Source organism: Uloborus diversus, chromosome 10 (genome assembly GCF_026930045.1).
Source record: "Uloborus diversus isolate 005 chromosome 10, Udiv.v.3.1, whole genome shotgun sequence".
Lineage (NCBI taxonomy): Eukaryota > Metazoa > Arthropoda > Arachnida > Araneae > Uloboridae > Uloborus > Uloborus diversus.
This window is the reverse complement of record NC_072740.1, coordinates 127,899,494-127,915,880: the sequence shown is the minus strand read 5'-3', so window position 1 is coordinate 127,915,880 and position 16,387 is coordinate 127,899,494. Positions and strand designations below refer to the sequence as shown.

Below are 16,387 nucleotides of genomic sequence, written 5' to 3'. Positions count from 1 at the left end.
TGCTGTTGCATACATTCAATAATTGACGCGTAGAGCAGTACGTCATTTTTTAAAATCCATAATTATTTCAAATCTTATGAAGGTTTAGTATGATGTGTTTCGCATTTAATAAATTTCCACACTTTCGTGCTTCTACATTGTCTTTTCCATTAGAAAAAAAAAGAAGAAGAAAATTAATTTGAATTCTGAAATTTCGAATTCAAATTATGTTTTTCGCGATCACGAGCTGCGACAGGACTCTACTTGTTTGAGCCTTTGTTTTTAGAAACGGCTCTTGTCCCCCCTAAGCCTTCCCCTCCTCTTTGGCGGTTACATATGTATAGTTGTTTGTGCGTAAACTTGTGTGAATACACGTTGGCGTGTGTGTGTGTGAGCGTGCGTGTGTGCAGGACATAGATGCCACCGACCCAGCGAAGCGGATTCCGGTGGACAGTGCTCAGGACCGGAGGAACCGCGCCTGCAGAGGACGGTGGGGTTGAAAAAGTAACCAGACGCCAAGGACGGTCAAATGAAAACAATTAGCAATCGTGATTGCTCAAAAAACATTAGGGTAACGGCACCAACAGACTTTCTTAAGACATCGCTCTCAGGTTAACTGAATTTTCTGAGCCTTTTAATGTATTTAGACTTTTAAAACTATTTTTCTCTCAATCAACTACATCGCATCTTACGTTTGACTGCTTCTGGATCCTCTGAATTAGTTAATTCTATTTTTACTTGCTCAATTTCAAAAAAAGGCCCAACCCGCAGCAACAGACACAGAAAAATCAGATAGAAATCAGACACTGATCTGATGATACACAGTAACAGAAAGCTGAGGAGAAGATTAGCAAAAGACAAAACTCACTTTTTCTCTTCAAAATGTGCGAAAGTTCTTTATTTTTAGAACTAAAGCCTTATCAAATTCAAAAGAACAGGAAACACCAGCTGACCTTGTGGTGACTGCTCATAACCTTCCACCATTGCCTCGTAAATACGAGGGGGGGGGGGGGGGCTCAAAAGTAACCGGATTTTTGTTCTAAAATATTTATATATTAGTTTATTCACAAAATTTCTTTTGTCTCTTTGAAAGTGTTCACCCTTAGATGAAATACACTTGTTGATTCTTTTTCTCCATTGTTAGGAGCTCCCCTGGAACTCTTTAGCTTTGACCATGTTCAGTGCCCGTTGCGAAGCAGTTTTTATAGCCTCTACATCAAAACGCCTCGATTTCAGAATTTTTTTCATCCTCGGGAACAGAAAAAGATCACAGGGGGCTAGGTCAGACGAATACGGGGGTCGAGGAACGACTGGCCACCCCTGAAAGGCCAAGTAGCGGTTCTATTCTATTCTATTCAAGAGTCACAACTGACTTCAACTGTATTTATGTCGAGGTCTGCATACTAGTGCCTTGCCTCCATTATTTTATATACCGATAGATGGCAGCACCATCACCGGATCGAACAGTTAATGAGAATTTAGAACTAGTCCAAGAGCTAATAGCTACCTGGTACTAGCACCCCCAGAGATATCGTTTCACTTGGAGGTCATTGAGACCACGAGCATATTTAACGTCGCCCAGTCCCCTTTAATGACGACGGTGGGTCTTCGACCAGCGGGGATCGAACCCGAGCCCCTCCGGCCCCGAGTCCAATGCCTTACCGATCAGGCTACCACGGCCCTAAGTAGCGGTTAATAGTGAAGGCTAAGTGTACGGGAGTGTTATCATGGTGAAGGAACCATTCTTTTGATCGCTCGCGCGAGCACCAACTCAGTCTTGCTTCTTCCAAAGTTTCGTCAATCGTAAAACGACGACTCTCGTTGATTTTTTGACTGATTTTTTCAACGTTTTCATCATTTTGAGACGTTGAAGGGCGCTCAGAACGATCATGATCTTCAACACTCATGCTACCACGTTTAAAGCGCCCAAACCACTCCAAAAATTTGCGTACGGCTCACAGCATCGTTTTTGAAAGCTTGTTGAAACATTTGGTAAGCTATTCCGTTGCCGATTTTTCAAGCAAGAAGAAAAATTTCAAGTTTCCAGTTTGTTCTTTTAAATCTGCTATAACGAGTTCGCAGGCGGAAAGCAACAACACCTGAGAAAACCAACACTACAACCAGACATTATGAACTAAACTGACACCACTTGCACAGCTGGTTTGTGAAGGTCTCTACTTGGAGCCATCTAGCTGGAGAACACTCTACTACATCTAGGATTGGCATCGCACCATTAGTCCGGTTTCTTTTGAGTCTCCCCTCGTACTAACTGGCTCATAAAATTCACCCTGATAACACTAGATGGTTGCACCATATTCATGGGCCACAGCAGCATTAGTTTACCCGGCAAAAAGGATTACTATTTAAATGCAAACCTATGACTGTCTGTTACTGGACCCTTGTTTGTTACTGGAGTCCTTACCCTATGTTTTTTGTTTAAATTACGTACGTTTCTTCTAATTTCAACAATTTAAAAGCAGTTTTACGCTCGATGTGACTCATGTGCTAGTTTAGTGTTTTGGTATAACGGCTTAAAAAAAACGGAGCACAAGTGGCTAATGCACTGAAAAAGTGGGTGCTCATAGGATATGCAGGGGGGGGGGGGGGCGCAGGAAAGGTGGGCGACTCCTAAAGCTGATTTTTTTTCATCGGTATTATTAAAAAAACTCAAATTGATTTTCTTTAAATTTTATGTTACGGAAGACACCAATAAGTTTTACTTTTGCCACCCAGCGGCATAGATGGTAGAGCACGTCGATCCCTTATTTTGGGACCCGGCTTTGAACATTGATAAGGTCCAATCATGTCGTAGTTGTTCGGAACCCACTTAAAGATGCAAGTCTCTCAGCGATTTATAGAGGGAATTCGGATTTAGCTAGTCTAATCAAACACTATTTTACGTTCAAAAATAATTCAAGTACGTTTTCTGTGTCAGTTTGAAGGAGAAAAATTTTGAGCTATTTGATATGGCCTGTGGTGTTAGGTACGATACATAGATGCACATATAATATGTATGCACCTGGTTTTAGTACTTCTTGGGGAAGGGGGGGGGGGTCATAACATTAATCCTTCTTCTTTCGTTATGGCATTATATTTAGTCGATATCATACCAAAAGGAAAATTAGCAGGGAAATAATGTCCAAACCAAATTAAATGTTTTATGTCCCTCTGTAAAAGTAGTTCAAAACCTTTTTGATCCCATCACCCCTCTAACGATCGACCGACACCTATCTCGCCCCCCTCCATCCTTGTAAAAAAAAGAAACATGGTGCTAGTGTCCGTCAATGTTAAAAAAAAAGAGTAAGGGTACCTTTTTTACGTTTTTTCTTTATTTCTTTTCCAAGCGATTTGATAAGTAATTGAAGGAAAATACTTAACTGAGATCATTGACATACTTTTAAAAAACAGAAGTGATTTTTTTTTTTAAATTGGAATCTGTGGGAAATCAGAACACTGACACTTAAAATGAAAAAAAAAATGACAATTTGAAAATTCATAAACCTTTTGATAAATTATGAAATGAATATTTAAATTTCAACCGAGGTGTGAAGAGGAGGCTCCTGAACTTTAATTTGTTTCTTTTTTAACTTGTGATTCCTTGTTTGAACTCATAACAATCAGTTCCGAATGAGTGTTCAATTTCGATGTTCGCTGCCTTTTTATTATGTTTACCTTGTCTCTTAAATGCTCATCCCCCACCTATCGCCCCTTACGAGTTTATTGCCCTCTTGGAGAGCCAAATCACACCTTTGAGGGCGATCGCCGATCGTTGGGAACCATTGATCTATAACATCATCTTGTCATATATATATGATATATATATATATATATATATATATATATATATATATATATATATAGATATATTTTAAATAAAAAATGAGTAAAAAATATTAATGATATTTTCAAATTTAGCGAAATTCAGCTATGGACAGAGGAACTGTGCTTGCTATGAACCCCTCCATTGACCCCCATTAAACCCATTGGAATATTTTTTCAGTCACAATTGATGAATCAGAAGCTGACAACTTAATTCCCTGAATTTTAACAGAAGGAATTGATACAGGAACTTTCTTTTCTTTTCTTTTTTTTTTTTTTTGCTCAGATAATTTGTTATTGGTAAAAGTAATGTTTGTCTCATTTATCTATATATATATATAAATGAATGTTTGTCTGTATGTCATCCATGAACTCAAAAACTACCCGGCAGATTTGGCTGAAGCTTTCACCGTTTGTTATTTTTGGTACTGGGAATGTTTATAGACCAGTTCGAAAAAAATCCGATCGATAGTTCCTTTTTTATTCCAATTTAAGTCACAATCCATTGGATAAATACGAATAAAATTATCGGCTGCAGAAATTAATTCGCGTGAAAGATCTCATTGATAAGAAGTTAGTTGTTGCCATTTTTCTTGAGTTTGAACAAATAAATTCTTTCTTTATTGTTTTATGGCTTTTCATGCAACGGGGGGATTTAAAATTTTTTCTATTTGATATTTTTAGCGATTGACTGATCTTGCAAACTGCGTGAGTACAAAATTTGAGTATAGTCACGGCTTCACTTAATACCTGGACCGATTATTATGAAAATTGCTATATATATGTATTTTTCCACGGAGAAGGTGCATAATATGATCATTGAAGCCACTCGCCAACACGTGGCGCTGCAGAGTAGCAACTTCTGCCCCGTTCAACCGATTGTCATGAAAATCAGTATGATGATGTATTTTTTTTGTTGGCGTAGCATAGCGCGTCGGGTACAGCTAGTATTGTATAAATGTTCACTTTTACATATTAACATATCCTTTAGAAAATTATACATACTTTTACAGACGGAAATTACTAGTAAAATATCCTCTATTGCGCTTCATTTTTATGTCCTGTTGTGTAATTACTTATTACGCGATACTGGCTGCATGAATTTGTACAAATTACATTTTAATGGCTACTTGAAGCATGCGCACAAGTGTATTAAAGCAGTAGCCTCCCCATAACTTACATTTGTTTTCCCCCAAAAAATCTTCTCAGTAATTTCCAACTAGCGCAGCTGGTCATCATTCATGTACTCAGAGGCAATTCCTTAGAAACAGATACATAATTTTTGCACAAAACATCTAACCAAACTCCAAATATGTTACATTCTTGTAGTAAGTTACCGCCCTAAACACTTTAGGGCTGTAACTTACTACAAAATACCTTAGCTTTGCCATCAATCTTTGAGTTGAACCGCACCATTGCTGCGGTCGCTCATCTGGTTTGCTAATTCTGCATTAGCTACCAGTTTGTTTGGCTCTCTTGGCTCCCTTAAGAGATTTTTCGCCTCTAGCTCATGTGATTCCTATTCCGGGCTGATGATGAGTGCTAAAAAGCACGAAACTGCAGTCCTCGGATGGAATAACTGAGCTGGCGGTGTATTTTAAGTATGTTACATTCTTAAAATGTCAGTAATCCAACGTTATTAAGCACAAAACTTGCAAATGATTGCAGACACGTGTTTCGGTGTTACAAGGAACACCTTTTTCAATGCGTAGAAGTGTGAGCTTTTGGATGAAAAGTCATCCGAGAAAAGCAACACGGTGGAACAGGAGGTAGTATAAATATCAAAAAATAGAAATTAAACAAAACAAAAAAGATGAAATGACACATGGAGACAAAATTTATTATATAATTCCATCAGGAAAAAACCGTTAAGTAATAAATTTTAAAAGAAAACCCATAAACAATGCAAAAAGTCCAAAAATGAAACCACTCTGAATAAATTAGCAATAAATTTACCAGCGGGAAAAACTATGTATGGAAGCAATGTATCAAATGGAGAAATGCAGAAAAAACAGAGTGAAGGATAAACATATTGGAATTAGTTAATCACAAAACAAAATAAGAAAGCAAAAAATGAAAAAATAAAAGTAAGAAATGTACGACGTTTACATAAAAATAATAGAAAATCTAAACCAATTTTAACAAAGGAGTCCACACAGAAGAAAAATAGGGAATTGCAGTAAGATCGTTAACTAAATTAGAACGGTTCCTCAGGATGTGAAAAGATTCCCAAAAATCAAGATCCAACGAATTGGGGCATTTTTGGATAATTTGATAAGAGTTAAAATCAAAAGAGTGATTCGATTCCCAACAGTGTTGAGCAATACTGGATTTATTCAGCTGTTGTTTTCTCACATAGCTTTGATGTTCTTTTAACCGAAATTTCAAAGAACGGCGGGTCTGTCCGATGTATCCGAGTCCGCAATTGCAATCAATTTTATAGATCCCACAGCAATTAAGAGGGTGAATAGAATCTTTAAGAGAAGAGAAAGAAAGTTTATTAATAGGAGAAAATACCACTTGGAATTGGAATCGCTTCAGAATCTTAGCAACCTGAAAACTGATACCAGGGAAGAAAGGCAGAACAACTAAATTCTTAGTGTTGCGGACTCGGATACATCGGACAGACCCGCCGTTCTTTGAAATTTCGGTTAAAAGAACATCAAAGCTATGTGAGAAAACAACAGCTGAAATAAATCCAGTATTGCTCAACACTGTTGGGAATCGAATCACTCTTTTGATTTTAACTCTTATCAAATTATCCAAAAATGCCCCAATTCGTTGGATCTTGATTTTTGGGAATCTTTTCACATCCTGAGGAACCGTTCTAATTTAGTTAACGATCTTACTGCAATTCCCTATTTTTCTTCTGTGTGGACTCCTTTGTTAAAATTGGTTTAGATTTTCTATTATTTTTATGTAAACGTCGTACATTTCTTACTTTTATTTTTTCATTTTTTTGCTTTCTTATTTTGTTTTGTGATTAACTAATTCCAATATGTTTATCCTTCACTCTGTTTTTTCTGCATTTCTCCATTTGATACATTGCTTCCATACATAGTTTTTCCCGCTGGTAAATTTATTGCTAATTTATTCAGAGTGGTTTCATTTTTGGACTTTTTGCATTGTTTATGGGTTTTCTTTTTAAAATTTATTACTTAACGGTTTTTTTCCTGATGGAATTATATAATAAATTTTGTCTCCATGTGTCATTTCATCTTTTTTGTTTTGTTTAATTTCTATTTTTGATATTTATACTACCTCCTGTTCCACCGTGTTGCTTTTCTCGGATGACTTTTCATCCAAAAGCTCACACTTCTACGCATTGAAAAAGGTGTTCCTTGTAACACCGAAACACGTGTCTGCAATCATTTGCAAGTTTTGTGCTTAATAACGTTGGATTACTGACCATTTTAATTTTTCAGCACAAAGGTATTTATTCTTTATTTATTTATTTATTTATGTTACATTCTTGTTTCATTACATGAACTTTATGAAGGAAAGGGACTCGACTTCTATGTAATGCAATCGGATCATTTCAGAAATTTTAAAAGTATTTTTTTTTGGACGAGCATGCTTTAAAACATAGGATCTGACCATTTTTTATATAATTTGACAATGTTTAATGTTTAAAAAAATTTATTTTATTCGCTTCTCAGATTCAATTTCCTTTTTTACGCTTCTGCACATGGCATCACAAGTGATGAAATGCCATTCATTGATGCCATTAGCGCAGAATGCAATATTTACTTTGCTTCTTTACTCACATGTAGTAGCAGCGATATGGTTGATAGCAAGCGTAGAGCGCAATATTTAATTCGCTTCTGAATTATCATAAACTGGAAACACGGTAGCCAGCAAGCGTAAGCATTTAGCGCGCCAGTTTATTACGTGGAAAAGTACATCACTTGTGACGTCAAAAAGACCACGCCTTATTTAGAAAATCGGACATTAAAAAAATAAATAATAAAAAAATTAAACGTTTTGAAACTGCAATTTTTTTCTTGATCCCTGTTTTTTTTCTGCCCATTCTATCAACTTTAGTGAATAAAAGTAGTACTTTTCACTGATGGAAACAACCCCATCAAAGTTTAAAGATTTCCACAAACTTATTTGAAACTATTATCATCAAACTATTATTAAACTATTATTAAACTATTATCATCGCTTCAAAGCAAGAGTAAGACATTTAATCTGAGGAATAACAGTAAGATGTCCCGCTGTCGCTTTGAGGCGACGATATATCGGACGTATCTCATAAGATATGTCCGTTACTGTTTCAAAACGTATGGTTTAAATAATGTTTGTGGAAATCCTCGAAACTTAACTGCATTATATAGAAGTATAGAGTATGTTCTTCACAAACCAGAATGTAACATATTCGGAGTTTTTGTATGATGTTTTGGGCAACAACGGATAAATTTATTAAAATGAAATTCCCCTCACAAGAAAGTTCATACCAGTTTAAGGGTACAAAATAATGTTTTCATCACCATTGGCGACCAAAAATGGAAAAGATATGCGACATATATCTCAAATAAAGGAACCGAACGCCTATAAGGAATGACGGTACGAGGTAGTTTTAAATTAATTTCGAGAGATCTATATTGTTATTGAACTACGACAGTCAGAGCGTTTCCGTATTAATTCAATAGCTTTCGCCACTAGGCGACCTTTAGTTAAGAAATGTAGTTTATATCGATGTCATTGTTCAAATAGTTTGTGTCCGCTTTTCTTTGTTTTGGATAAACTTGAAATGAAGTAGGATTAATGAATCATGGGTGTTCAAACAAAAGACACTGGGTCTAAAACTATAGTATTTAGACATAGTAGTCAATATAACTTTTGAATCATTAAAAGAGAAAAAAAAGCAAAAGTTTTTTTTTTTTTTTTCAGGCTTTTGACTTTTTTACTAGGATCAAATGCATCTGTATCGCTGAAAGCATGTTTATGTGTGGAAATAATCATTCAGAACTTCCTATTCAATTCATTAGTTGGTCACACATTTTTTATGCACATGTAACTTTATTCAAAAGCCGTCAAAATGAGATTTACCTTAAGGTACTGTTTGACTTCCATCTTTTTTGACTAAACACGATAGTGAACCCGATTCTAAGCCAGCGTGAACAAATTCGACATCATATTTTAAAAAAAAGTCTGAAAGTATGAAACTGCCGTGGGAAGGTAAGGGGCAGTATCTGCAGTTATGAGTTTTTGAAATATTTAAAGAAACACGTTTTCGATTCCATACTAAAAATAGTTAAATGTAGGAGTTCGACGTTTTCTTTTCGTCTTTTGTTTTTTGCGGGTATCAAATAAGCATGCTTGTTCAATAAAGCTAAAGTACAATAGATGACAAAAATGCAAAATAAATAAATAAAAATAAAACTGAGAAATTTGCAGATACTGCTCTATACCTTCCAATGGCAGAATACTTTAACCCTTAATAGCCTGATTTACGAAAGTGATTTATTTTTAATATTACTGTGTTTGCTTGAGGGTCTAGATGAAGGGAAAAATAGCTAAAAAAAATCACAATATTTATTTTACAATATTTACAATACACAATATTTTGTATTCAACAAACCTTTTAGTAAAATGTGTTTACTTGTTCACTTTGCCGCGCGAGTAATATGTCATAGATAAAATAAAACAATAATGACATTGGATTTTTTTTTAAAATTTCGTTGGAAAGAATATTATACAACAGTAAAATACATACAGCCTATAAAAAAAAAAAAAAAACTAATAGTAATGTGAACATTCGGTTTAAAAGATTGGTATCAAAAAAGATTGGTATCAAAATTGAAACTCTAGGTTATTAAGGGTTAACCAATCTATAAATATAGCGAGAGGAATATAGTAAAAATCAGGTACTTTTCTTCCCGCTCAAAAACTCCTAATCGCACTTGCCTTACGCAACAAATGATAACGTAAATGTTTGAGGTAAACGAAGAAGCGTGGATTGGTGGTGGGAAAAATATGACACTTGGTAGAGAAACATCGCCTCCAGAACTCCTGCGCAGAATTTATTTCCGCTAGAGTAGAAGTCCGATAATGAGATTTGGTATCTTTCTGGTGGTTAACAGTGGGGCGCTAATGGAGACACTTACCGGGGCGAGAAGCGAGGGGGGCGCAGAGCAGGCAACTCGTGTAGAACAGGATGACGAACGTTCGTCTCATGCAGTCGTCTGCCATCACAGCAGGAGGGGAGGAAGATTTTGGAGCGCCCTGTGCGGTGCGACTATTTATAGGCAACGAGTAGCGCCCCTGCGCGCAGGCGCCGCGCCTCTGACGCTGCGCCCGGGAATACGCGGGAGCCTTCCGGAAAAGGGGGGGGGGGGGGAATCTTGGAGACTGACGGGAGATCAAAAGGAGGAAAGAGCATTTGCTCCTCGTTGAGAGAAAGAAAAGAGATACAGTGGTTGCAGACACGGGTTAAAAGTTGCAAAATTTTATGAGGTGCGAAAAAAATAATTAACATCCACTGTTTTTCTATTCGTATGCACCATCATAACTGTACCTCGGGGCCAGATTAACGTAAGGCCAAAAATTAGGTTGTTTTCAAGTTATTATTGCAAAGTATTGATAATCCTATCCCTCATTGAGCCATTACAACGTAATTCAATGAAGGACAAAAAAAAAAAAAAAAAAAAAAAAAAAAAACAATGGTATAAGAGCGCGAATCCTAACCTCTGTGCTCATCAGACAAACGTTTTCACGCTCTCCTGAAAAGTAGTGATAAGATGACTTACGTTAGTTTAGCATTGAAGTACAGATATATTCAAGAAAAAAAAAAATCTCTGGGGTCCGAATGACCGAATGAATAAGTGACAAACGAAAAAATAGTTCAGACTCGAGACAACCCAGTAAACGAACACATCCAACCGATGAACAAACGCTGAGCTGTTTATCCGTTTCGTATTTGTAACTTTATATAAGGAATGAGATAGTGTTGGCTATTCATCTAACCAGGGAATCACGTGAGTAGTGTAAAGACGAAAAAAATCCAAACAGGTAGCAGTCGAAAAAGAATATTAAAACATTTTTTTGACCCAAAAACTAATTGCCCTTGCGCCCTCGTTATTCAGATATAAAGCCTTAAAACCTGTTTCAAAAAGTGTCAAATTTAAAGGCTTGGCGAGAATTTGAAGGCATCAATTCTTGCAGACGATTTCATCGTCTGCAAGCATCGCATGTGGCAAGACCAGACCATCATCTTTCCAAGCGTGTAAAAGATATCTTCCTTACCCACCGAAACTTTCTTAGTTTGGCAACTATTCTTGAAATTTCGGCAGATTTTAAGACTTCACATTTCGATAACGGGGACGCGAGGGCGAGTTTATGCGTCCCAAAACATGTTTTACTATGCTCTTTCAATTGCTACTCATTTATTTTATTTATTTATTTATTTTTTTCATTATTACACTACCGTGCGGTTTCCTGGTAAGAAAAAACCATTTGAAACCTTATTTTTAAAAAAGTTGAAAATTGTCAGATTTTTTGTTTGAATTTTCACTGATTTCTGAAGCAGCCCCACTAAACCTCACCCTGAGGGGTATCAAAAAAATAATCGATTGAATGTTACCTTGAGAGAAAAAAATTGAACGAAAATTAATGGTTCTACTTTATGCTTAATCCAAATGAAGGATCATGGAAAAGAAAAATCATAGTTCATCATGCACAAATTTTCCTCAGTACGTTTTTCAGCTTAAAATCTCAAATCTTTTCCAAGTTAGCCTCATTCGTCAGTCACTTTGATGTTTCTTGCCTTGAATAATATTGCTCTTAAGTACTGTCTGTAATAAACATGCTTGATTTTAGCGAAACGAAGCATGGTTTTTTAATAAGGCTTGATTTTAGAGAAACTTTCCCCCAAATGAATCTAACTTTCTTACTCGTTGAAAAAAAAATACATAAAATAATAAAGCTCTTCTTTCACACGAAACTATTGCCACAAAAATTAGGTTTTTTTTTTAATGAGCATTTAAGTTGTTGCGTCTACTTGTTTGATAAGCATTTGAGTTGTACTAATCCGCCAATGTCTGACGAAGGGATAAGATAAAATCCGAAAAGGTTATTGACTCTAAGAAAGTCTAGCACAAGAGAAAAGGATCAGAATTAATATTCTGCCTAGACAGTGTCTACAGTCAAGAATATGCTCAGCAGAAGCCTGATTCCTAAGGTACTTGGTTGCAAATGTCAAATGACATAATACCTACGCAAAACGTGCAACACTTGAAATGGTCCACTTGCAGGGCGAAAGAGGAGCAGTAGCAATAGCACTATAGTAAACCCATTTAGTTCTGGAAAACTTTTGTTTGTCCATTCTTATGACGCTCTCAACTAATACGGGATAATAACCTTTTTTATATATATTACTAATACAGTCGGACCCTCGGTTTAACGAAATCATAGGGACCGAAACTTTTATACGCTAAGTCGGGGTTATTCGTAATATCGAGGTGCGAAAAAAAAAATTCACTTGTCTTACCTGATAAGCAACTGCATAAAAATAGCCAATTATTAGAAAGTGTACACATTTTATTCAGCATTCCGCGACTAATTACACACTAGTTTAATTTGAAATTTTAGAGTACTGAGTAATAGGTGTTCGACAATTTCCTTGATAACACAGGGCAACAGTCATTTTGGTGCAGCGGATATTTGGAGCTGATTTAGTACGAATTTGGCACACTGAGTTCAAATATCACATCAGTTTTTGCACAGGAGCTCAAATTTCCAAGGTATTAAGCTTGAAATATATGTGACATAGGTTTAAGTTACACCAATAAATCAAATACAAAAACGAAGCATGGAATCTTTATTCCTACTGTATGATACAAATTAAATCAGAGCTACCAGACTAATAAGGCTGTTGGTCAAGGATCCCTGATTTTTTAAGGGCCCCCGAAAAGACTAAAATTGTAATAGTCGATTATTTAAGAAAATGAAAGAAAATCAAGGTATTCTCCTTTATTTGTTTACATTTGTTTTAGGTGTACAAGTGTAGGATGCACTGCCTATCAACAACAAGTATATTGAATGAGTGGTTCAACACCTCAACACCCCTGAAACCACCACCCCTGATTCTCCATTAATGTTTATGTTTTTTTAGGTTTGACTGCAGAGGTCCCTCCATAAATGTTTGTTTAGGGTTACACTCTATATTAATCGAGCCCCTGAAAATATTATATACAGATATTCCAACTCATCACGCATCACACGAAGCGAATATATGCAAAGCAAGAACTTACAAGTTGACCTGAATTCGTTAAAACATTGTTACTAATCTTGCCAGATATTTTACTTCATGTAGTGAATTTTCCTGAGCTAACTGAAAATGCAGACTGACAATAGGGGCAAATATGCTGGAAGCAAACATTGTTTTAGAAGCCTATGACTAGCTTCAGAAAGGCGCAAAGAATGGTGTTAAAACTGCCCTATTTTGGATTAACACAGCCGTACTTATCTGAAAAAGTAGAGCTGCTAGAGAAAAAACTTAATTTCATATTTCGATTCAGAGCCCCAAACATATCTAAAATCAGTTTTCATACTCTAGGCACCAAAGAAAAAAACATTTTTATGTTCCACTGTGTAATTGACTCGAAATAGTTCTCTTACAACTCTATGGAGAGAAAAAAATACTGTATCATTTACAACCTGCTGCTGAGATATGAATATACAGTTTCCAGGCAATGTAAAGCATTAGGAAAATGTACAGGGGATTATCATCTTCGCTTTCTGCATCATTATCGCTATTCATTGGTAGCCCCCCCCCCCCCCCCGTCAAAAATTAGTGATTCCAAAAAAAAGTCTTTTTTTGCTTATGATATATCATTTGGAAAAATAATCCAGTATTTCCAATCTCAAATTAACAAAAAAAAATTTTTTTTTCGACTGTTAAAATAAATTCGTTAATTCCGGGTTTATTATTCGTTAAATAGAGTTTTTTGCCTTCATTTTACTCGGGGGGGGGGGGGGGGGGGGGGAAATTTCGCTAAAACGCGAAATTCGTTTAAAATAGAGGTTCGTTAAATCAAGGTCCCGACTGCGTGATTTTTCATTCCTAAACTTGAGAAAAGGTACTACCAGAACAAATTTCTTATCCTCTGTAAGTTATATTTTTGATCTGTTTACACATTCATTTAAAAATCTTTGTTTGTTAATCTGTTAATTGAAATTTTGATATACACTGGTGTGTAAAAATTAAGGACGAGACGGTTTTTTCAATATAACTTTGTACAAAAGCTTTCCAAATCAACACATTTAATACCGTGAGATCCTCAATACGTAAGAACATGTGTAATGTATATAAGCAACACTTACTAAAAGAGAAATCAGAGGGATAAAAAGAAGCTTTATTGAAAAAGTAGCATGGAGCGCAATGCGACTGCAGGCCGAAATATCCCTGTGATGGGTGTCCAGCAAGAAACATCCGGTCTTTAGTAGGGGATATGACATCTCCCGACTGCTAGGCAGGTTTCACAGCGTCTGCCCATGCTGAGAATGAGGGTGTCAATGAGTTGTTGAGGCATTGCTGCCCATTCGTCTTGCAGCGCCAATCGAAGCTCTCGAATCGTTACTGGTGGTAAGGTACGAGCTGCCAAGCGTCTTGCCTAGAAAAATCCCATACATGCTCGATGGGATTGAGGTCCGGAGATCGTGCCGGCCAATCCATACGTTCAATATCCTCACTCTCTAAGAGCTGTTCGGTAGCTACTGTGCGATGACATGGTGCATTGTCGTCCATGAAAAGGAACTGCGGACCCGTAGCGCCTCTAAAAAGACGCACATATGGAAGAAGAATCTCGTTACAATAACGGGTCCCGTTGACTGAACCTGCGTCGAAGATGTGAAGGTCTGTACGACTACCAAGCATGATGCCCTCCCCAAACGAGAACACCGCGACCTCCATACCTGTCCCCTTTCAATGATGTTCGAGGGATGATTGCTGCTTCCCCGCTCTCTCCAGATGAGTATGCGATGAGAATCGCTACTCAGACTGAATCTGCTCTCATCTGTAAAAAGTACTCGTCTCCATTCATTGTCTCTCCAATTCCGGTGTTCCCGGCACCACAGATAACGCCTTCTCCGATGGGCAGGCGTTAGAGGGTACACACCGTATAGGGCGTCGTGCAAACAAATCACCACCGTGCACTCTTCTGGCCAATGTAAAACGCGATATCGGTCCGTCCAGTCGCCTGTGTCGTGTGTCTGCCGCCTGTTTCTTCTGGCCCGTAAGACAATGTACCGGTCATTCTGCGGGTGTGGTTTCTCGTGGACGACCACTACTGAACCCCCGGATAGCTGTTCCTGTAGTTTGAAATTGTCTCCAAAGTCGTGAAACGATGCTGTGAGCAATTCCGAACTCTGCAGCCACACTTGTCACTGCGGCCTTCCTCCAACTTCCCAATGATTCGATCTCGGGTTAAAAGCATCCAGATGTCGTCTAACAGATTGATTATTCGCCATTTCTCGCTGAGGCAGCAACTCGGTGTGATTTTAACTGCTATACGGCGTTGCAATCTCTTTGCCAGAAATACTGATCTTACACCGACAACATGCTTTATACTACTCAGACACTCCCCCATTACGTCTGCTGCATATCTGCGCATGTACTACTGTACATCACCTTACTTAATCTCCTGATTGGTCTTTCGATCCGCTCTGCCTCTTCGTTCAGCTGATATGCTAATTTTTCGACTTCGTCCTTAATTTTTGCACACCAGTGTATATAAATCATATCCCTATATTCCCTGATTTTTACTATTATTAAAAAAAAAAGCAAAAGCCCTGGAAAAAAAAATAAAAAGCTATAGTTAAAGTGACAGATATGAGAAAAGTCACACACATAAGCACCTTTTCTAAATTTTGTGACAACATTTGCATGAATTGAATTTAATTAGCAGAAAACTAAATGTTGCCTTGCTCGAGGATTGAAGTGCATTTAAAGAAAATTAAACTAAAAAAATTCCCATTATCAGTGCAGCTCTAACAAGAGTAGCTCATATCCTTTTCACTCTTACTCCTTGTTTCAATTTGTAACGTTTTTAAAGTGGTTTATCACACCCTCACTCTTTAATCTCGAATTGAGTTTATTTTTTCTTTTGTAAATAGTTGATAAATAATGTGTTGCAATTCTTTCCTACTTCTTCAAAAAACCTTTTGCTGCCACAACCTAATTCAGTATAGCCACAAGTTTTGACATTATATTCCTGCACTTTCTACTTAATTATTACAGGAGCGGATTTCCTGCTTAAAATTGTTGCTCTTTTGTAAGTTCCACGCAATAACGACAGTGAGAAGTTGATCCAGTTTTGTGCTCCTCCAAACTACATTCAGCAACTAGCTGGTACGCTATTTCGCGCTGTTAAATCTACCTGTATATTAGGGTGGTTCAAAAATACATGTAAAAAATAATTTGAACTTTGACATCTTGAATTCAAATTATGTTTTTCTCAATCACGAGTGTGTGTGTGTGTATGAAGGCGTGTGTGTTTGTGTGTGTAGGGGGATGTGCGTGTGGTTAGTTGTGTGTATGTGTGGGTGGGGTATGTGTATGTGTAAGTAGTTGTATGTATGTGCA

The 16,387-nt window shown here is 37.0% G+C and overlaps 1 protein-coding gene across 2 annotated transcripts in view; it reads right to left on the bottom strand.

The window, feature by feature from the left end:
* The window catches only part of LOC129231525 (uncharacterized), a 40,953-nt gene extending 30,949 nt beyond the window's left edge, over positions 1-10,004 (bottom strand). For both annotated transcript variants that reach the window (XM_054865863.1, XM_054865864.1), the window contains exon 1: positions 9,912-10,004. In XM_054865863.1, coding sequence (XP_054721838.1) covers positions 9,912-9,996 — 85 coding nt within the window. In that variant the 5' untranslated portion in view covers positions 9,997-10,004. The remainder of the gene's footprint in view (positions 1-9,911) is intronic.
* Between the last annotated feature and the right edge of the window lie 6,383 nt (positions 10,005-16,387).